General features: G+C 48.1%; 9 protein-coding genes across 9 annotated transcripts; 5 read left to right on the top strand and 4 right to left on the bottom strand.

Moving 5' to 3' along the window:
* Positions 1-377: 377 nt before the first annotated feature.
* Positions 378-3,394, bottom strand: BJY04DRAFT_147204 (ubiquitin-specific protease UBP14). Its single transcript, XM_073708810.1, has 6 exons — positions 3,022-3,394; positions 2,892-2,959; positions 2,702-2,842; positions 2,366-2,639; positions 620-2,315; positions 378-565 (listed from the first exon to the last, which is right to left on the bottom strand). Exons 1-6 carry the CDS (start codon positions 3,050-3,052, stop codon positions 421-423), a joined length of 2,355 nt encoding a protein of 784 aa, XP_073575205.1. The 5' UTR covers positions 3,053-3,394; the 3' UTR covers positions 378-420.
* Position 3,395: 1 nt separating this feature from the next.
* Positions 3,396-5,951, top strand: BJY04DRAFT_147224 (replication factor A subunit protein RFA1). The gene is made up of 6 exons (XM_073708811.1): positions 3,396-3,649; positions 3,715-3,866; positions 3,924-4,014; positions 4,063-4,603; positions 4,654-5,546; positions 5,600-5,951. The coding sequence occupies exons 1-6, from the start codon at positions 3,609-3,611 to the stop codon at positions 5,688-5,690; spliced, it is 1,809 nt and encodes a 602-aa protein (XP_073575204.1). The 5' UTR covers positions 3,396-3,608; the 3' UTR covers positions 5,691-5,951.
* A 205-nt stretch (positions 5,952-6,156) lies between these two features.
* dbp3 (RNA-dependent ATPase DBP3) lies at positions 6,157-7,816 on the top strand. The gene is made up of 2 exons (XM_073708809.1): positions 6,157-7,484; positions 7,548-7,816. Exons 1-2 carry the CDS (start codon positions 6,241-6,243, stop codon positions 7,621-7,623), a joined length of 1,320 nt encoding a protein of 439 aa, XP_073575203.1. The 5' UTR covers positions 6,157-6,240; the 3' UTR covers positions 7,624-7,816.
* BJY04DRAFT_147185 (putative nuclear division Rft1 protein) lies at positions 7,544-9,738 on the bottom strand. The gene is made up of 3 exons (XM_073708808.1): positions 8,918-9,738; positions 8,013-8,858; positions 7,544-7,958 (listed from the first exon to the last, which is right to left on the bottom strand). The coding sequence occupies exons 1-3, from the start codon at positions 9,670-9,672 to the stop codon at positions 7,868-7,870; spliced, it is 1,692 nt and encodes a 563-aa protein (XP_073575202.1). The 5' UTR covers positions 9,673-9,738; the 3' UTR covers positions 7,544-7,867.
* Positions 9,739-9,887: 149 nt separating this feature from the next.
* Positions 9,888-11,695, bottom strand: BJY04DRAFT_180850 (OST3/OST6 family protein). Its single transcript, XM_073710121.1, has 4 exons — positions 11,188-11,695; positions 11,036-11,133; positions 10,609-10,964; positions 9,888-10,537 (listed from the first exon to the last, which is right to left on the bottom strand). Exons 1-4 carry the CDS (start codon positions 11,530-11,532, stop codon positions 10,356-10,358), a joined length of 981 nt encoding a protein of 326 aa, XP_073575201.1. The 5' UTR covers positions 11,533-11,695; the 3' UTR covers positions 9,888-10,355.
* Positions 11,696-11,742: 47 nt separating this feature from the next.
* On the top strand, positions 11,743-13,723 carry BJY04DRAFT_180849 (uncharacterized protein). The gene is made up of 3 exons (XM_073710120.1): positions 11,743-12,005; positions 12,059-12,349; positions 12,402-13,723. Exons 1-3 carry the CDS (start codon positions 11,961-11,963, stop codon positions 13,569-13,571), a joined length of 1,506 nt encoding a protein of 501 aa, XP_073575200.1. The 5' UTR covers positions 11,743-11,960; the 3' UTR covers positions 13,572-13,723.
* Positions 13,724-13,965: 242 nt separating this feature from the next.
* BJY04DRAFT_231877 (FtsJ-like methyltransferase-domain-containing protein) lies at positions 13,966-15,546 on the top strand (the record flags this gene model as incomplete). Its single annotated transcript, XM_073719643.1, has 5 exons — positions 13,966-14,148; positions 14,212-14,262; positions 14,403-14,837; positions 14,893-15,054; positions 15,113-15,546. 5 exons carry the CDS (start codon positions 13,966-13,968, stop codon positions 15,188-15,190), a joined length of 909 nt encoding a protein of 302 aa, XP_073575199.1. The 3' UTR covers positions 15,191-15,546.
* BJY04DRAFT_231873 (putative autophagy ubiquitin-activating enzyme ApgG) lies at positions 14,975-17,655 on the bottom strand (the record flags this gene model as incomplete). The annotated part of the gene is made up of 7 exons (XM_073719642.1): positions 14,975-15,367; positions 15,415-15,786; positions 15,837-16,304; positions 16,354-16,498; positions 16,565-17,241; positions 17,296-17,404; positions 17,465-17,655. 7 exons carry the CDS (start codon positions 17,653-17,655, stop codon positions 15,281-15,283), a joined length of 2,049 nt encoding a protein of 682 aa, XP_073575198.1. The 3' UTR covers positions 14,975-15,280.
* A 322-nt stretch (positions 17,656-17,977) lies between these two features.
* On the top strand, positions 17,978-20,148 carry BJY04DRAFT_180812 (deoxycytidine monophosphate deaminase). Its single transcript, XM_073710119.1, has 7 exons — positions 17,978-18,512; positions 18,590-18,926; positions 18,991-19,352; positions 19,403-19,535; positions 19,600-19,687; positions 19,738-19,788; positions 19,837-20,148. Exons 1-7 carry the CDS (start codon positions 18,491-18,493, stop codon positions 19,864-19,866), a joined length of 1,023 nt encoding a protein of 340 aa, XP_073575197.1. The 5' UTR covers positions 17,978-18,490; the 3' UTR covers positions 19,867-20,148.
* Positions 20,149-20,186: the final 38 nt, after the last annotated feature.

Here is a 20,186-nt window from a genome sequence, read left to right as displayed (position 1 = left end):
TAATTAAATTTTATTAAATTTTTAAATAAACTAAAGTTAATCTTACTTTTACAAACCTCTTAAGCTAAAATAATAATATAAAATTCTACTATTAGGTAGTACAGGATTCTACTATAAAAATTAGATTAATAATAAATTATATTATATTTAAAGATAACTTGGTATTCCTAATTAATTAATTCTGTTTAAGGTTAGTACCCTATATCTGAAGACAAGTGCCCTGTGCCCCGAGTCAGACCCCAGATATACACCTGAGGCGCTGCAGCGGCCGTGGTGGCCTAACACCCAGCTACTACATATCCTCTTCATGCTTCTTACTTATGCATTGAACTAAACAAGATTGCTATCGTGTTTTGGTCCTTTGAAGATGGTTCTGGAACCTAAGCTATGGTTGCCGCTAGCTATTGTTATGCGTTGCTCCTACACCCTCGAGAAGAAATAGAGATAGGCGAATCTTTTCACCTCCTGTATGTCATCGACCTCCACGACCTTTTCATCATTAAACATGACCCACGACGGTTCTGATTTTCCCGGCAACTTTTTTCTCACAAACGCAACATAATGACTATCCAACTTATTAATACTGTTCAATCATCGCACCAAGGGTATGTGAACTTACCCAGCATGCACTGAAGAGCCTTTATGGCAAATAATTGAACGGAGTTGGTACACTGCCGGTCTGGCATCCGACCCAGGAGTTGTAGTTGAGGCACCCAAGGCTTCTGTGGATTCTTGCTCTTGGACACCTTCGCCCACATCTTCGGGATGGCTGAAAACCCAGTCGATGGCTCGACTGATGTCTCCCCCGGTGGCAGCTAATGCCCGCTTGGCACGAGAATCGTCAATACCCATCTCGTTCAACTGTCTTACTTGCGTAAGATCTGCGTCTGCATTACTTGCCCCAGATCCTGCGGTCGGCTTGTGAACCATCGGCTCGTCTATATCCGGATCGTCCATATGTGACAGAAGCCAATTCATTGCAGCTTCGGCATCCGAGTTTCCCGTTGAGTAGAGAGCCTTCTCACATCTGACCTGCGGAAATCCAATCCCGAGCAATTGGTTTAGTATATCCGCATCGGCCTCAAAATTGCTCCCAGAGGCCTTGTCATTTGGGAGCATCTCTTCGTTTTCGTCCGGACCAGCAGAAAGATAGCGGCTCAAGTCGATAGGTTCGTCATGAACCTCAACTGGGATATCCAGCTTCGTCGGCACCCAATTGATCAACTCAAACCGTCGAGCATTGATAACCAGTTGCGCCGGCATTGTCCTGAATGCAGAGCGCTTGGAAAACTTCTCCTGCCTATCGCAGGACGGGCAACGGAGATCAACAGCCTCCTCAGCGGTGAAGACATCTAGACACTCACCGAGAGTGACAGGTTCAAACGCAGAAGAGCTAATATCGTCCTGAGAAGCCAAACGACGGACAGGAACTGGGATTGAGATGTTGTCCTGTTCGTCAAGCCTGTAGCGAACCTTCCTGCAGTTCAAGCATTTGAGTCGCTGTTCCATGCTGAATCTAAAAGACTCAATGGGGTTGGCCATTCCAACGGGGTGCTTTGACATAGTAACATGCTTGAATACGTGTAGAAGAAACTCAAACGCGTCCTGCTGCCTCATAGTAGAGAATTCGGCATGATCGCGGCCGATTAAGTGCTTGAACATAGATGGCGCCAACCCCCTTTGATGTGTAACTTCAGGTGGTTCAGGAGATGTAACGATTTTATCATCTGGTCGAGAATAACGTCCAGAGAGAGTTCCATCCGCCAATTTACGTAGTTGCGTCTCGAAATCTGAAGCAGGTGCTTCAGAGAAAGGCGGCTGATCACCAGGATGATAATACCGCAGCCGAAATTCCGGCAGATCAAAGAGGCACTGGACAACACTAGATAGATAACAGCTGTTTCCGAGGTTTGATAGCCCCGTCAAGCCCTCTCCGAACACCGGGTGGAGTCCATGTCCATCTCCCGTCGTCATTGTGAAATCCCATTTGAGATTTTGCTCAACTTGCATTTCCATGAGGCTTTTCTCAGTCTTCTCGCGGTTCGATAAATTGATTCCCCAATGAGCAAGATGTGTTGCAAGGTCAGGATCTGTCCTTTCCTCATTGCATTTATAACAATAGATGTCAGCCGATCCATCAGCAGTGATTGAGCCTAACTTTACTGCCACAGGATGGAATGTTGCATCAAAGTGTGCGAGACCATGCGAATTACCACCCGTACCTCCGAATTGGCTTCGACCGCAACCTAGGTTGCCACACTCTAAACATAGCCAGAGGTTCTGTTGTAGATCACACATGGAGCACTGACTGAGATCTGCAGGGAGGAATTAGACTAGCTGGGCTGGGCCAATAATTGGTCATTACCTTGTGACTCGACGTTTTTGTTTTTCTGCTGGACTAGGCCAAGGGTATGCTCGCAAGGGACAAATTCTTGCTCCCACGCCTTTATCTCCTCTTTTTTCGAATAGGTGATAGCGTTCATAACACCATCGATCACTAATTGCAACTTGCTGTTGGACTTGTCGACATCGTCTTGTCCGCAGGCATAACACATAACACGGGTACGTGTATAATAACGATCCTCATCCGTCTCTGCATTTATGGCGAGTTTTGAGATCTTATGTGGTGGCTCCTCTCGCTGGTCCCCTTAGTACTTTCAGACCACACTTAACCAGCAAAAAGACAGGTGCAACCACGTACCTGGACTTGTTTTCGCGTTCTTCGAATATTTAGTGCTAAAGGGTGACCGAATCGCTCGTAGTGCAATCGCGCATGATCCCTTGATCCACTACACCCACCATTGAAGCAATATAGACAAACGTTGAGGCCAGACTCGTCATCCTAGTCATTTGTCAAAAGAGGCATATGCCGAGCGAAAGGGGCCACAGACGATGGAGTCAAAACATTGCGTACAGTCCTCTCGGTAAACGGCTTCAGAGGCTGACGGGGGTCGTAGGTCTGGATCGAGTTGGGTGTTATCAGCGTTTTCGTGCACAACTGAAATCATATATCTTACTCACCTGGCGAGTCTCTATGAAAGCAAGTCGTCATCCTGGGCGCAATGTGAGGGGTACACAGGTCGGAAGATGAGAGCTAGGCTCAGGCCGCGAATCAAGACTACCAACAGATGCCTCTGGTTTCTGGCAACTGACTGGCCGTTGACTAACAAAACCCTCGCCACCGCAGAGTACGTACGGAGAAGTGCTGCAATCTGGTAGCCTATCTGAGAGGAGGGTTTTGATGGGCGTGTTGCATTGAGATCATCAGGTGGGGTAGGTAGGTACACACCTGAAGCCTGGAAGTAGGGAAGGCAAGCTGAACCTACTCCGTACTAGGTTGTGGGGTCACAAGCGGATAACCACTTAACGCGTCTCTTGTTCAATCGGCCCTCGCGTCTGGTGGCCAGGAACGTTGACGCGTCCTGGACTTTCCTCATCACATCGATTCAAAAGTTCCTCGGTCACCTACCAAACCTTTCAGGAGGTGATCTCTCGGCCATAAATCTTCTTTGCTACATCCATCACTGGTCAAGACCTGCATCCCCCGCCCGCCTCCTGATACAGAGTTTCAGCAGTTTAACCGCCAACTCGGTGCGTGTACAGACACGATGGCTTCACAAGCGTCCCATATTTCTGTCGGGGCCCTCAGGTATCTAATTGTCCTACCTTACTGCTTCAGATACATCAGTTGTGAAACTGCTAATTGTCTGATAGCGCTATTTTTGATGATACAAAGCCCCAAATTCACGAACCCATAGTTCAATGTGTCCAAGTGAAGCCTCTACCGCCTCAAGCAAACAACCAGGAGCGATATAGGGTTGTGTTTAGCGATATATCGAATTATGTCCAGACCATGCTCGCAATCCGTATGTTGAGAGCGTAATTCGAATTCCCAGACGTCAAATGCTCTAACCAAATATTAGAGGCCAATCATTTTGTCACAGATGGCTCGCTTCGCAAAGGGTGTTTCGTGAGGCTCAAGCAGTTTCAGGCGAATTCTGTCAAAGGAAAAAAGTAGGTGCTCACTTACACACTTGTAATTACGCACTAATTATAATATAGGATCCTTATCATTTTGGACCTCGACGTCCTAAAGGAGTTAGGAGAAGCGGAGAAGATCGGTGAACCAAAGCCGCTTGAGCATAAGTTCGAAGAGGATGAGAAGCCCCAACCCACCACAATTTCCAGCAACGGGTTTTACGGAACCAAGAATCAGAACGTACCGCAGCAACTCAATACCCGGCCCCAACAACCTCGGGCACCACAAGGCTCTGCGCCCTCGACTATCTATCCCATCGAAACCATTTCTCCATATGCCAACAAGTGGACCATCAAAGCCCGCTGCACTAGCAAATCTCCCATCAAGAACTGGCATGGAAGGAATGGTGACGGAACTTTGTTCAGTGTCAACTTACTGGACGATAGTGGCGAAATTCGAGCCACCGGTTTTAACGATCAATGCACCAAGCTGTACGATCTTTTTCAGGAGGGGGGTGTTTATTACATATCCAGCCCCTGCGCTGTTCGGTTTGCCAAGAAACAGTTTACTAATCTCAACAATGACTATGAGCTTACTTTTGAGAGAGACACGGTTGTTGAAAAGGTGAGTAAAGTTGCGAGTCATCCACCCGTCATTATTTAATGCTATCATAGGCAGAAGAACAGAACGATGTCCCCCAAGTACGCTTCAACTTCACAACTATTGGCAACCTACAATCCGTTGAAAAAGATACGACGATCGATGTCATAGGGGTTCTAAATGCAGTCGCAGATACGACGCAGATTGTCTCGAAAACAACCAAAAAGCCCTACGATAAACGAGAGCTTACCTTGGTCGATAGCTCAGGATTTTCCGTCCGGTTGACTATCTGGGGAACCACCGCACTTAATTTCAACGCCCCGCCAGAATCCGTGGTTGCCTTCAAAGGTGTCAAAGTTTCCGATTTCGGTGGAAGAAGCCTTAGCTTGCTCAGTTCCGGCTCGGTGACTATAGATCCAGACATTGAAGAAGCCCACAGGCTCAAGGGCTGGTACGACGCGCAGGGCAGAGGTGAAGAATTCGTCTCCTATGCATCTTCTTTGGGAACGATGTCCAGTCCCAAGCGTGACCAGTTCAAAACAATAGCTCAAATTCGCGAAGAGCACTTGGGCATGTCAGATGAACCGGCTTATTTCTCACTCCGAGCAACTGTCGTTTACATAAAGCAAGATAATATGTGCTACCCTGCCTGTCTCTCGGAAGGTTGCAATAAAAAGGTCACGGAGCTCGACCCTGGCCAATGGAGATGTGAACGCTGTAACAAGACCCATCCACGGCCAGAGTATCGCTACATAATGCTCATCAATGTCAGCGACCATACCGGCCAGCTTTACCTGAACTGCTTTGATGATGTCGGTAGACTGTTAACAGGCACAAGTGCAGATCAGTTGATGGAGCTGCAACAGAACGAGGACAAAGCTGTTGGTGACATAATCCAAAATGCCAACTGTTGCACCTGGACGTTCGGATGCAGAGCAAAGATAGATAATTATGGGGATCAGCAACGGTAAGTCTTAGCTTACTCCGTTCTGAATCAAATACTGATCATATTCCATCTAGAATTCGATATCAAGTCACATCCGCGAGACCTGTCAATTATTCCGAGGAGGCCTCACGCCTTGCAGACGTGATAGATAGCTACAGTATTTGATAGTCAAGACTCTACTTACTCGATCGGATGACGGAACTTGCTGATTTCGCACCCGTGCTTGCGGTAGCGGTGGCATGATGTGGCCTTGGCTATACTTCTTCCTGTACTCCGTACACTTGAAATTTGCGCGAGTTGTGGCTTCTCACTTTGCTAAAACCTAGCATATTGTGGCGGATAACAAGACATCAATAGTGTTACGAAGTTTTCAGCTTGAGCAAAGAACTAGCTTGATTCTGTTTGGTTTGTGATCACTGATCCAGGTCCATATGAAAGGGAGAGAAACGAATGCGCGAGACTTCAGGGCCTAGGTGTTGCTCCAGGACCAGTACATACAAGTTGTTGTAGTTCACTCAACCCCGGCCACCTGCCGCGTGCGGGCCCGGCTCTTGGCCTTTGCGTGCCAAGCCTTCTCTGATTGGCTGGATAATTACTGTTCTCAGGAGTCTGGACACAAGATTGAAAATTCTGGGAAAAAAAAAAAGCCTCCTGGGGTGCTTGTGCTTCTGTTCTGACTTACATTTCATTCAGATCAGACGAAGGCAGCATAATCATGGCCAAACGTGACCACCAAGACTACTCTGGGGATCCCAGGCCAAGCAAAAAATCCAAGGCTACGACGCGTACCAAACAGGAATCCGAAGAGCCACTTTACTCCCAATCATCAGCTCTCGCCGATGTGCCGCAAGCTGAAATCGACAAGTTTCTTTCCGATAACTCTATCAACATTACGGATTCCTTCCCGGACGCTATATCGCTGCGTCCAATTACGTCGTTCTCATATTTGCCTCAGGGCAACGGAGGGCTCTATGCTCCTTTGGCGGGCTTCACCTCGCCCACCGCAATTCAATCGGCAACTTGGCCCCTTTTGTTTGCTGGGCGTGATGTTATCGGGATTGCAGAAACCGGCAGCGGGAAGACCCTAGCGTTTGGCTTACCCTGTTTGAGGAAGGTGCTCAACTTAAAGAAGACCAAGAGCAAACAGAAGCCATGTCGACCAGCTGCAGTTATAATATCGCCCACAAGAGAACTCGCAATGCAGATCTATGACCAGCTGCTGAAGTTCGCGGCAAAAGTGGACGTACAAGTTGCTTGTATCTATGGTGGTGTCAGGAAAGACGAACAACGAGAGGCTCTGAAGACTGCTGCTGTTGTTGTTGCAACGCCTGGAAGGCTCAAGGACCTCCAGAATGACGGCTCTTTGGATCTCGGCAGGGTCAAGTATCTTGTCTTAGACGAAGCAGACCGTATGCTGGACAAAGGATTTGAGCAGGATATCAAAGATATCATCTCTGTTATGCCGGTGTCCAAGCGTCAGACTGTCATGTTCACGGCTACCTGGCCTCCCGCTGTCAGAGAGCTTGCGTCGACTTTCATGGCGAGTCCGGTCACCGTCACGATCGGTGGCGACCCTTCTGCGGACCCTCGTGCGAACAGTAGGATAAAACAGGTTGTTGAGGTAGTCAAACCGCATGAGAAGGAGCAGAGGCTGGTACAGATACTCAACAAACACCAAAGAGGGACCTCAGACAAAATGTTGGCATTCTGCTTGTACAAGAAGGAGGCTATGCGAGTCGAAAGGCTACTTCGAGCCAAGGGTTTCAAAGTAGCGGGAATCCACGGAGATCTAAGCCAACAAGAGAGATTCAGAAGTCTCGATGCTTTCAAATCTGGTGCTGCAACTGTCCTTGTTGCAACTGATGTTGCCGCTCGTGGTCTTGATATCCCCCATGTCAAGCTGGTGATTAATGTTACCTTCCCGCTCACCGTTGAAGACTATGTGCACCGCATTGGCCGGTAAGTCTACAACCAAATGCTGCAGCTATTAAAATTCACGCTAACATCCTTTCTTCAATGCAGGACTGGTCGTGCTGGCGCTGATGGACATGCTATAACCCTCTTCACGGAAACTGACAAAGCGCAATCTGGCGCGTAAGCATCACATTCAACTTTAGCTCGTTTATTTCTGGGCTTCAACTTATCGATACTGATATTTCATAGGTTAATAAACGTCCTCAAAGCAGCGAATCAAGAAGTTCCGGAAGATTTACTCAAATTCGGATCTACGGTCAAGAAGAAGCAGCATGACGCCTATGGTGCCTTCTTCAAGGATGCTGAGCCTGGCAAGGCGGCAACAAAGATTGTGTTTGACGATTAATGATATACCCGTCTGCCCACATTCATTCTATTTTGGTCCTTATTCTTTTTGCTCCGATAAACTTATAGATCTTGTTGTAATGGGTTATAACATGCTCTCTCTCGAAATATAACCTACAGGTGTCCATATATCAGCAATCATTCTTCCACGAAGTGTTATATACTTACACTAAAAGGATATAAAAACCCCCTCCAACGAAGAGAATGAGGTTTGCGTTGGAGTCAAGATTGGAGGCCACTTCTGATAACAGCACAGCCATGATCGCGCTAGCAGCATAGGTTTCTGGCCGAAGGGCCAGCTCAGTTATAGCCAGGTCGGATTCGTTTTGCCGTAGATATTGTCGGCTGAACGAAAGACTCCAGATGATTCGGACGGACATGTTTACGATGTTGGCATAGACAAGCCCTCGAGCGCCCAACCCACCAATGGACAAAAACAGATAAGCCGCAAGAGCAAAAAGTCCTGAAAACAACGTCATCCATGCAGTTTGCTTTCGAAGCTCCGCCGGGCTTGCAATGGAAGAGACGAATGCCTCAATGATGCCATTGAAAGCTAGGAAAGGAATATAGTAGCAGTAAAGGGAGAGTAGGCCGTTGACTTCAGGAGCGGTCCATCGACGCCCTCCCACAAAATGGAAAATCTTAGGAGCCAAAGATGGACCTAGTGGGATTATCAAAACTGATATTACCATGTAGTCACGCAGAATATACAATAAATGCGTCTTTGCGGCCCTAATGTTGGCATCCCGGCCTTGACCTTCTTTAGTGCCGAGGAGTGATGAGAAGATAGTCCTGCTGCTCTCCTCGATTGGCTGAAATAGGACACGAGCTAGCAATCCGCCATAATTTGATGCCAGGGAGTATATGCCCTGATCCTGTAGGCTAGTCATGGCCGCGAGTATCATTGAATCACCCTGAGTGAGTAGGTGTTTTACCACGGATTGAAAAAAAATGTTTGCGGACAATGATAGCAGCAGCCATGAAAATCTGTCCGCGAGGTATGTTGACTTTTCACTGATACCAGTTACTCACTGCTCGGCTGTCACCAGGAAACTGAGATGATGATATCTTACCTGGATCTTAATCGTGACAACCTCAATGAGAAATCCCCGTGGCTTGCTCGATTTATTGCAACCATAAAGTAGCCACAAAACAGTATTGCTGAATATGATAGATGACCTATTGCAAAGGGCAGGACACCTAGGTCATGACCGCCCCTGGCAGCCCATGTAGAGGTCGCACACGTAATCAAGCTTTTGGAAAATGCGGCGCTTATTTCAACAGCTGCTCGCTCGCTATACATCATATAGTGCTGTACCACAGTAAATGATGGTTCGGAGCCTAGTTCTATGAGGGCTGCACTAGCTGTAACAGCTACACTCATATGATAGTAGGCTGTTTCCAAGACTTCACTTGAAGCAAAATGCACATAGAACGCCACAAAGGCCATTGTCATAACAGCTCCAATGGCTATGCTTAGATAAGACACGTTGACTATCGATTGAGAGGACTGGGCATGGGCTTTATGTATCTGTTCATGGCTTGCCTTGTTCGCACCTTTGCCTGTAGTTAGAGAAGCAATTATGGGCTGCAGAGGCTGCCTCTGGATGGCAGCTCGTATGCTTTCTCTGGAGAAAAAGAGAATCGAAATCATAAGTAAATCGAGCTGTGCCGCGATACCCAGAATGGATGGCGATAGACTTCTAAGTATCATTTGGTTGGAGCCGAAAATGAAGAGCCTAGAAGCCAACTGCACGAATATCAACATAGCAGTTCCAGATAATGCTGGTGTCAGCATACTGCCAGCATTTGCGACCGGCTTTGGCATGGTGGGCAGAGCAAGAGTGATTTCACGGTGAGGTGTCTTCAAACATAAGGGAGCGGCGTGGTGAATTGACGGAGCTAAACCGGGGAGCTAAACCAGGGAGCGAATAATGGATCTAACTTCCATGGTTAGTACCGTAGCCGCTGCCCGTGGACCCCAATCAAAGTTAAGTGAGGAATCCTAGCTGTAACTTTCTTACACTTTGAATCCGTTGCAGACTTGATTGCTCGTGTGTAAAAATTTCCTATACAAATTTCCCCTATAGTTGCATGAACCGCTAGACTTGAATAGAGTTGAATTGGTTATATCAACATCAACCACGAAGTGCGGTAGAATACATATCCATGGTAGCTAGAAGACATGCGCAAATAATGGATCTACGCCTGTAACTCAAAGGTAAAGCTAGAATTCGGACTGTATATTTATGTCTCAATTGCGCAGCCTGCGGCCTTGTGACCTTACATACAGCTCGATTTCCCCGCCGGGGTTTGGCGCAGTTTGGCGCAGTTTCGCATGTTATGGGCCTGAGCGAAGGGCGATCGATTTTGTCAAAGTCCGTACTCAATCATGCTGATATCCATCATGGATGGATGTTTCGCCCCGCGGTGGAGCTCGAGTTTAAGAAATAGTCTACACAACCCCGGGTCCAACTAGGCGGTAGATTCGAGTAGCTCCCGCCAATTGTGTTAAAATGGCGGAAGGAAGAAGGGGTACCCGCCATTCTTGGCCCTGAAAACGCTCAGGAGGAAGCTGTATGTCCCAAGTAGAACAGCCCCCCAAATGACCACTGCCACTTGCTGGGATTTATTGTCCGCGACGCGGGGAACTTTCATTGCTAGGGCTATCGCGGAAAATGAAAGCACAGCATCTTTCCAAAAGTAAGATTAGTACGAGAGCATTTGGAAGCGATATGGGGCCACGGGAGAAGAAATAACATACACATGGCGGCAACAATCTGGGTTTCCATCCCAAATTGATTTGAAAATCCGCCAGCAAAATAGCTGATACCTCCCCTCCCATCACCTGCAACGTAGGGTACCTTTCGAATGTGATTGAACATATGACCGCTGGTGAATAGAAGAATAGCGATAAGGCTAAAAGCGGCCCATAGATTTCGGTTCCTTATAAATGGAAGGACGTAAGGTGACAGCACAGTGAACAGGGTCACAACTCCCATCAGAATCGTGATACCGGAAACTATCCTCGTATAGTTGATAGGACGAACGAGCGGTGGTTTCGGCCCATCAGGAAGCTGGCGGTTGATCCAGGAATAGACTTGGTCGGCCGAGATTGGGCTAATGCGAGAGTAATGATGGTTAGGCAAAGGATCTGCTTTTGCTCACGGCCAAAGAAGGTTTAATCTCACCCAGTAAAGTCAAATCGCAAGGGACTGTCGTCAACTTTGGCATAAGGCCCAGCGGTTGGGGGAAAGATAAGAAGGACCGGAGCGGTTTGAAGCATTAACTGTATTGCCTCGTTAGCTTGAATACTTGGTGTCATGTCGTATTTGTGGCCCACCTTTTGGAATGCCGCTTTCCCCTTGGTAAAGTCGAGAGTGCCAAACAGCAATTTCACCTCTGTGTTTTTATTGCCTTTGTTCCAACTTCGTGCGATAAGGTCAAATTCAGGCTGGAAGTCTCGACAAAGTGCACATCCAAAACGGGCTTCCATAGCCGTCAAGATGACGGCTGCATAAAAATCACGGGGTTTCGAAGTCAAATCATCGTAGGACGAGTCATCGAGTTCGATAGGCGCCAGGCGAGAAAGAGACTGATATCGTTCAAACTTGTCTTGGTTCGATGAGGCGGCAAGAGCCAAGGGGATAACGTAAAGGAGCGAGGTAATGAGGTTGAAGAGCTTCATCTTGACACGCTATTTATGAAATAACCTTCTCAGGAGCTCACTGCTGCATAAGGAGCAATGTCATCTGATGAGACGGCGTTGAAGAGAGCAGTGGCATGGCCGCGCTACAATACCGGGTCATCTTAGTCTCAGGCTAGGTGTCCACTACTCCTATCCATTACTGATACCTAGTTACCACAACACGGTTGGGCCCACACCTAAATACCGTACGCAGTTACTTCCACCATAACTACTTAGACAGGAAGACTCACGAATCCCCACAGGATTTTTCATCCAAGTCTTACCCTACCTATCTATCTACCTTAAGTTTATTATTTACCATTTTGAGTCTCCTAACTTCTTAACCTGTTTGCCTGCCCGCATTTCCAGCATTTTACCGCGCGTCTGCTCCGCGTCTTCCTTTCCGCACGCGACTCATTATCCTCACTATGGAGCTCTTAACCCCCAGCCTCGACAATGCCGCCGACGTCGATGTATGTATTTTTCCCGCCATGTATGCCATTTACACTGACTTGCAACCCGTCAGTATGAGATGGCCCTTGCGACAGCGCGGTTCGAAAAGGAGTATAATCAAGTCCACGCACGTACACTACAACTTCTCGATGGCGAGCGTGATCGAGCCCGCTGTGTGGAGCAATTGCTTCTCTGCATTGAGAATGAAAGGATACAACTGCAGTTGAACCAGGTGACGCGGGAGGTGCTTCGGGCCAGGGAAGGAGAATCCGATGCCCGCCTTCAGGTCGAAGGAACTGCCAGGGAGCTTGAACGACTACAATATCAAGCGAAGATTTCGGCGCGTGAAATAGAAAACCTCCGTGTACGTAGTGCACCTTGTCTCGAAGATATTTTACCTAACATCGTTTACTCAGCGTGAACTTGCGTCCTTGAATGCAGTTGCTGCCGAGTCCCAGAAGCTCCAAACAGATAGAGTTCGTCTTTCAAAGGAAGTGTCGATCATGCAGGCGGAAGTGGAGAGACTCAAATCCCAAAGCTCCACTGCCAATGCTCTTCTTGCAGAAAAACAGGATCTTACCCGGCAATTGATTGCGCTTAAGGAGCAGCTAGAGAGCGAGAAGCGCGCACACGAACGTACGCTAGCGAAAGAATCCCAGCAAACGAATGCTGTTGCAGCACTTACGTTAAAGCTCGAAGAAGCTCGACGAGAAATTGAACTAGTACGCCGTCCCAGGCAAGATCCCCACCTCAGGCCGAAGACTGCATCATCCCTTGCTCAAGAGTCACCTTTCGCGGAGAAAATGGTACCTAGTCATAGGAAAAATCCGGCACTTTCAAAAGGTCTTCGTAAAGAAGATACATCGATTCAGCAGCAGCAAGAGGACTGGGGAAGCACCACCACCGTTAGAGTTTCCACCGAAAGACCTCGTGGAAATATTTCCAACACGTTAGATCGTTTGCACTCTGAGTTAACAATAGCGACACCTGGGGCTGTTCGCGTCCAGGATCAGCAGAAACGATCTTCCACACTGCCTGGTGACAAGTCGTCTTTTTCTATTACGCCCTTTCTAAACCGCACAACGGGACCAGAGGAATCCTCAAGCTCTGACGATGAACTCAATGGTCTTCACAATGCCAATGATAGCGGTCAAACAAAAGACCTCCTCAAGACTACTAATCGCGGCAGTAGTACGACTACACTCTCGGAGCAGCTGAAGCAACAGATTGTGAAACAAACAAACAAACCGGCGCAACAGGGTCTCGCAAAGGGTGCGCTTGAAGAAGATACCAGAGTGAGGCAGAAGTCGAAGATATGGGACAGCCCTGATGAGAGTGGAAGTCAGCATGCCCAAACTACTCGTCTCATGGGGCAGAAACAAGCTATAACCAAAAAACGTAAGCTGGGCTTGCAGCGTGATCGGAGCCTATTCGATGAGGACGAGGAAGATGTCCCTTTACAGGACGCGAAAAAGGCAGGCCGAAAACTTGCTGGTATGGGAACCACAGGCTTGACTGGTAGTAGTCGTATCTTTACCGGTCCTGTGGGATTCTCGCCCCTGAAACGGGACAAAAAACGATCATAGGTCATTTCGTTACCTGGCTTTATCGTAGTGCTGAACCCAGCGAGGCAGGCGGATGTCTCTCACTTGCTCGGCCATATCTTTTAGTTCCTTGTATCTGGCACCTTCTTTAGATACCTGTTCAAGTTAAGAGTTTACGTGAATATGTCTTCCTGACGGTATGTGTGGATAATTATTGCTGATTCTATAATAAGGCTACTTGCTTGGAGCTCCATATATCTCCAATCCAGCTGCAGCGCTGTATATGTATGACGTACGTAGGTTCTCGAATCCTACTGCCAAGATACCTAGCGGAGGATCGACTGGGGAACAAGCATCCGCTAACTTACTTACCAAATCTTTTCCTTCCTAAGTTCCTACTAATGTCACAACCATCCTCACCCATCAGTGTGCGGCCATGAACGTTTCACTCCTTCCCAGCCTAGGCTACCGTATCAAATGTATCCACAGGACTCGACAAGTCCTACAAATAAGGTTATCGTCCTCCAAGCGATGGCAAGCGCGGCAGCTGAAGGATCATTTCACGCGCGAGGCGGCAGTACAGGGACTCAAAAGTCGTGCGGCATTCAAGCTTCTACAGGTATTTTAAGCTGGATATCGCCCGTATAGACACTTCTGCGCTCTAATACTATGTTGATCGCAGATAGATGAGAAATACCGATTATTCAAATCTGGCCAAACTGTCGTTGATCTAGTACGGCTCCCTTGAAATATAATGCAAAGAAGACACACTCGTTAACGTCGCCCCAATTACTAGGGATATGCTCCTGGGTCGTGGTCGCAGGTATATCCGCCGTTTTCATAAGAACTGCGCTCTGGTTGACTCATTTTTAGGTGGCATTGACTCGAACTCAACCTAATGGTAGGGTCCTTGGGGTTGACATAATCCCAAGCCAACCACCCCGAGGGGTATCCACAATACAAGGCAACTTCCTTGATCCCGAGGTGCAGGCTTATGTCCGAGACTTTGTTCGTGATCCACGCCGGGGCAGACCTTATTCTCAGGGGTCAACTGGAGATCCCGTTGGTCCCGGAGGAGCCATGGAATCTGTACTCGAGGCAAGACTCGGCGGAGTCTGCTTGCGGGAAAATTCTGGAGGCAACGAAGATGGCCGTTCCAATAGCCAAGGAACGGTAGATGTAGTTCTCAGTGATATGTCTGCACCCTGGCATCAAACAAGTGGATTCTGGAAACGAAGTCTAAGTAATCCATATTATAGGATGATGAATACTAGCGGGCTAACCTTTAGAGACCACGCCGGAAGTATGGTGAGCTCCACCCCCGGGCCTAATTTCATGATCATCGTGTAATAACCTACTGAAGGACCTCTGCCGTGCTGCTCTGGAGTTTAGTTTTGAGGTCCTTCGAGCAGGTGGACATTTCGTGTGCAAATTCTACCAAGGAGCCGAAGATAAAGATCTTGAGAAGCAGCTTAGAGCGTTATTTCAAAGAGTGCACAGGCTCAAGCCGGAATCTTCTCGCAGTGTATGGAGTTTGCGGTCTAGCATGCATTGGCTAAGAATCTTACTGACTGCGCTAACAGGAATCCAAGGAGGCATATTTCATTGGCCTCGAGCGTAAACTCAACGCAAACAAGCAGGATGTACACGGAAGTTTCTAGTGGTTCACCACACCACGAACAAGCTTCTTGCACCGGAAACACCGCGTGGAGGGGCATGGTGGAGGCTTCGGGCATATTTATCAGCTACACTCAGTTTCCTTGCGATGTTATCTCTTCTATTTCCGAATCGTCGTCCCACTCGATGTCGGCCAATGCTGCTTCCGCCGATTTTTGAACCTCCAAGGATTAGCCAAGTTGCATGACGGACAGCAAGGATAGCATACCTCACTAAGACCGCTCAACTCCTCGACATAGCCGACTTCGTTCAACGCTCTCTGCACGAAATCCCATCCTTCTCTTATGTACTCATCTACAATGTTTGGGGAACATGCGCTACAGCATTTGTAGCTTCGACCCACGACATGAACATTTTCGAAGGTGGATAAGAATCCTCTGATCTGGTGAGGGACGAGTCCCAGTGGGTGGCCATCTATATCCTCTTTGTCGCCGCTCTGAGTCTGGGGGGCCCCTGCGCCAGGTCCTAGTGGATGTTGAAGAAGCGATACCAACAGCTCAACCAAAAGTGCCGATGCTATGGCAGCGACACCAGGCCGAGTAACCGTACATTGTTGATCCAATGTTTGGTCCCTTTGAGACTGTTTGAAGATTTAGCACGGGACATGGGAATCACTAAATATTAACTCACATTCATAGGCGCAACAACATCATTGCAGAAATAGCACCCAAGTTCTCCTCCTGGGTTTTCGTGGTCTGCGATGCCATGACGCATCACAACGAAAGTATCAAAACCTAATGCTGCATTCATTACGATCTTGCCTGCGGCCTTTCCCATTATGGTTGGTAACCAGCGCGATTCCCGTGTGTCCATCAGAAGGAATATGGCATCATGGTCATCGATCAGCTTTTTGAGGACTTCAAAATCCGACCGTGTCCTCTCTGCGTCTAGTACCGGGTGGCCCGCCATAGGTACAGCGAGTACGTGGCCGACGGATTCAATTCCTGGATAGATCTCCGAAAGAGCTTGTGAGGCTCGAGTCGCCTTTTTCACACCACCTTCCAAACAGTCGGAGAAGTTGAAAAGTGGCTGCCTTACCGGATTCGAGAACGAGACCGACCCATTATCTACGAAAGTGATTCTTCTTACACCCCAGGCCTGACCTTGTTAGCATGACACCACCAGACAGTAAACCAGAAGCCTGTACCATCAGATTTCGCGCAACGTAACTTCCAAGCGTTCCTGCCCCGAGCAGAAGGCATTTTGTGTTTTTGATCTTCTCAAGGTCAAGATTCGGGCTGATACGCCATTTCATAAGCTTGAGGTTGAGGTCGACAGCTTGATCGGCGAGCCTTTGTGCTGGGTGTTAGACTAGGATCTATAAAGCTGGTTTTAACTGCTCCCAGTTGTTACCGTACCTCTTAGGATCTAAGTATTCCGGCAAGTCAACAAATCTTCCCGCCAGCTTCCCCGTGGAATTACGTTCCCATCCGGTTACTTTGGGCATCTCATCGCTCGTCGCATGCGCTGTCTTTGTTTGTAGAGGCATCACGATACTACGATTCTCGTCACGTTGAGATGGCCCGTCACGGTAGCGCAAGATCTGGGCTTTTGTCAAATTCCAGCGCCGTCTTATGAGGACGAGTAGGTTGCGTAGCATCCAACCAGGCGCCTCATGATAATTTGAGGGATCAGCAAAGCATGTGAAACAATCTTCAAAGTCTGCGCTGTCAAAGAACCCATCCTCGTAGCCCGAGAGAGATGAGATCTTCCAAGAAACGCCGTGACCATCATGAGCTTTGGTCCTTCGCGCCAGGAAGAACCCGTGTTGCCGATCGTCAACTCTGCGAGACCAGTTCTGAACGGACTTTGCAAGTGACAGATTCTCCGCACTGGATAGGTGTTGTAGTTTCGTGCGCCCCGTCTCGCCCAGAAGAGTTTCGAGGGGGATCCAGGAGGGATCTGAATGAATTGCGGGGAAAGCGAACCAGTAATGAAACCTGTACTTCTTCAGATCGGCGTATGATAGAGCGATAAATGAACAGAGCAGCGAAGGGCACGAATAGATAGTTCCGTCATTTATGGCATCCCATATCTAAGAGCGCAGAATTATCACTGATCAGAGGGATGTGGCGGTGACTGAACTGACCATCTTTCCAGCTTGTTGGAGTATGTCTGTTTTATTGGCGTTTGTATACTCCTCGATGGTATTGAAGTTCTTTATGGTTCCCTCGGCTCGGTAATAGCCAGCTGGCGCGCTGCGTTGTGGGTAGTCAGGTATGTGGCTAGCCAGCGACTCAAAAGGCTCGCGGACTGACCTATCGCTTGTGAGGGCATTCCCGTGTATTTGCATTCGGCAAGAGACATTCGGAGAATCAATGGCTCGTATCTCGTAAAGCCCCAGAACGTTGCGGACGGAGTCATCGAGCTTGTCATGGTTGATTTTGTGGGATGCGAGTGCGGTGTAGAATGGAAGCTCTATATCTGAGGCAAACGGGGCGTACTGCATGATTGCGCTGTCGACAAAAAAGCTTTTCTGTTCAAACTCGGGCTCAAGGCGTAGTTTGTTATAACTACCTGAGAATGCGGTTGTGCTCCGAAGGCTATGGCAGCTCTCAAGAAAGCTCCGCGGTTCGATCTTATTATCTCTGCCGTATGTAGATGGACTTCCTCGGCTCGAATGATATAGCCTTAACAATGGAATGGAAGCCTTGGTCGCGGCGGGCTAAGATGGTTTACGTCGGGACGTAGGCGATCAAATTACTACATGGTACTTGAGAGGCTGGTGTAACTACCGTACGTCACATGCTAAGCTAAGTACCGTGACCCAGGTCATGAGCCCATGCTCTCTCACGACCTTGCTCACTTAACTACCTTCCAGAGATAGAATCGACTAGTGTGATCAATCCTTGACTTCGGGCTCAGCTGGACAACAAGAAGACCTTCAGGTATCTGCCCCGAGTCTGTGCTGGGTCGCATATATCCACTGGCACCCTCCGGTTCAGAGAAGCAAGGCGGGGACTTGTTTGATCAGGTACCTACGGACTACGGAGTAGATACGTAAAGGCGCAGAGCTCCCCGCTAAATTTTGATAACCCTACGGTCCCTACCAGTACTCCGCCGTAAGGTCAGCCAGGCCCCAGCTCAGCCGTCAGATGAATGGTATTATTGATTTTCTGCTTTATTCCCTTCTCTTGAACTGCAGCACATATAAAGTGCATCCGTGCAATAGGAGAACGTAACCCTTTCCCAACGTCCTCAGAACTTTTCCTTCTTGCTTCAAACCCGACTATTCGCTGTCTGCTAATCACTAAACAATATCGACCAGCTACCGCAAGGGCACAATGCTTATTGGTCTATGTGGAGGTCGGTAATTCAGAGCAATCCTGACTCCTGAGCCGAGCTGAATCATGAACGGCACTAACAGAATTGATTATCCCCAGGCACTTGTGCGGGGAAGCATGCTGTGGCAGAGTATTTAATTAAACGCCAAAACTTCCGACTCCTCGAATTGAAACCCAGCCGCCTACACCAGGCGGTCGATGATCCTCGACTGCATGGCTCTGAATTTACGGATAAATCCGTTGATCAAGCTTCACGACTAGAATTCGAAACGGCCGAGTCGCTTCTTGATTTTGCAACAAAGAGTTGGCAAGAACATTGGGTAACCACACACACATGGGATGCTTCCACACTCGATCGTTTTCTGCTGCGTCCATTTGTTCTATTAGTGAGTGTTGATGCTCCAATCAGTTTGCGGTGGAAACGCTTTGTAGAAAGGTCAGCCCCCCACTTGTAGCAAGTTACAGATTAGTATCCGAGAGCACGGCTAATACAACACTAGATGTCGAAGAAAACAACTTGAACCTCCGCAACTAGAGGATTTTATTCTCTGGAATGACGAGCAACTGTACGCCAAGGATACCGGTCGTGCTTTTTTCACCGATCGAGCGCAAGTCCGACTGTTTAACTCGTCATCCTCGCTCGATGAATTGCATGCTGCCCTCGAGGCGCTTGATTTAGCTGATGAGCAACGTCTACGTCCCAAGTGGGACCAGTATTTCATGGAATTGGCATCGCTTGCAGCACAGCGTAGTAACTGCATGAAAAGACGAGTGGGCTGTGTACTTGTTAGGGAACACCGCGTGATCAGTACTGGTTATAATGGAACACCACGGCACCTAAGAAATTGCAACGAGGGTGGATGTATGACACCTCCAAACAGTTACTATCATGACCTGCTCACTATATAATAGGCCCGAGATGCAATCGTGGTGACAGAGGCGGGGTGGGCCTTTCTACATGTCTTTGTTTGCACGCCGAAGAAAATGCTCTATTAGAGGCCGGCAGAGAACGCATACGGGAAGGTGCAATTTTATACTGCGATACGTAAGGGTCTTTACTAGTCTTCCTGGCCTAGCAAGGCGCTGACATATTGCATTACACTGAGAAGATGCCCCTGTTTGACTTGTACAGTCAAAATTGCGCAGGTAGGGATTTCGGAGGTTGTATACTCGCAAGGCTATAACATGGATAGTGATGTACGTGAACTCTTTACATGTTGGCACAGGATTTGGCCTAATATGTTCAGAGCGCGGCGATCCTTAAAGCAGCTGGAATACGCCTGCGGCAATTCTCACCGGTAAGGCGTCTGTTTATCTCGTGCGCAGTTGAATTCTAACTTTCATAGCCTCGAAATGGGTTGATCTACCTGGAATGACTAGAAACCCGCTAGGGTACAATCCTTGGTATATCTAAGTGATCGGTATGCCTCCCAAAAATTGACCCCTGGAGCATTCCTGCCAGAAACACCCGGCAGACATCACGGTGGACATAGACGGCCAAGTAGTAAATTCAGCAAAACGACAAGGGTAAATATCCGGCCAAAGGAAGATACAACCAAGAAATAATGTATATACTGCGCTCGAATTGTTAAAACATACCGAGGTCACTCTAATCTGCATGGCCCGCGATACTTGCTCCAATATTACAGAAATACAACATTAGAAATAGTGATGTGATGCAGCAGGATTGCTAAAA

This window comes from Aspergillus karnatakaensis (genome assembly GCF_047715665.1).
Source record: "Aspergillus karnatakaensis strain CBS 102800 unplaced genomic scaffold BJY04scaffold_7, whole genome shotgun sequence".
Lineage (NCBI taxonomy): Eukaryota > Fungi > Ascomycota > Eurotiomycetes > Eurotiales > Aspergillaceae > Aspergillus > Aspergillus karnatakaensis.
This window is presented reverse-complemented; position numbering and strand designations above follow the sequence as displayed.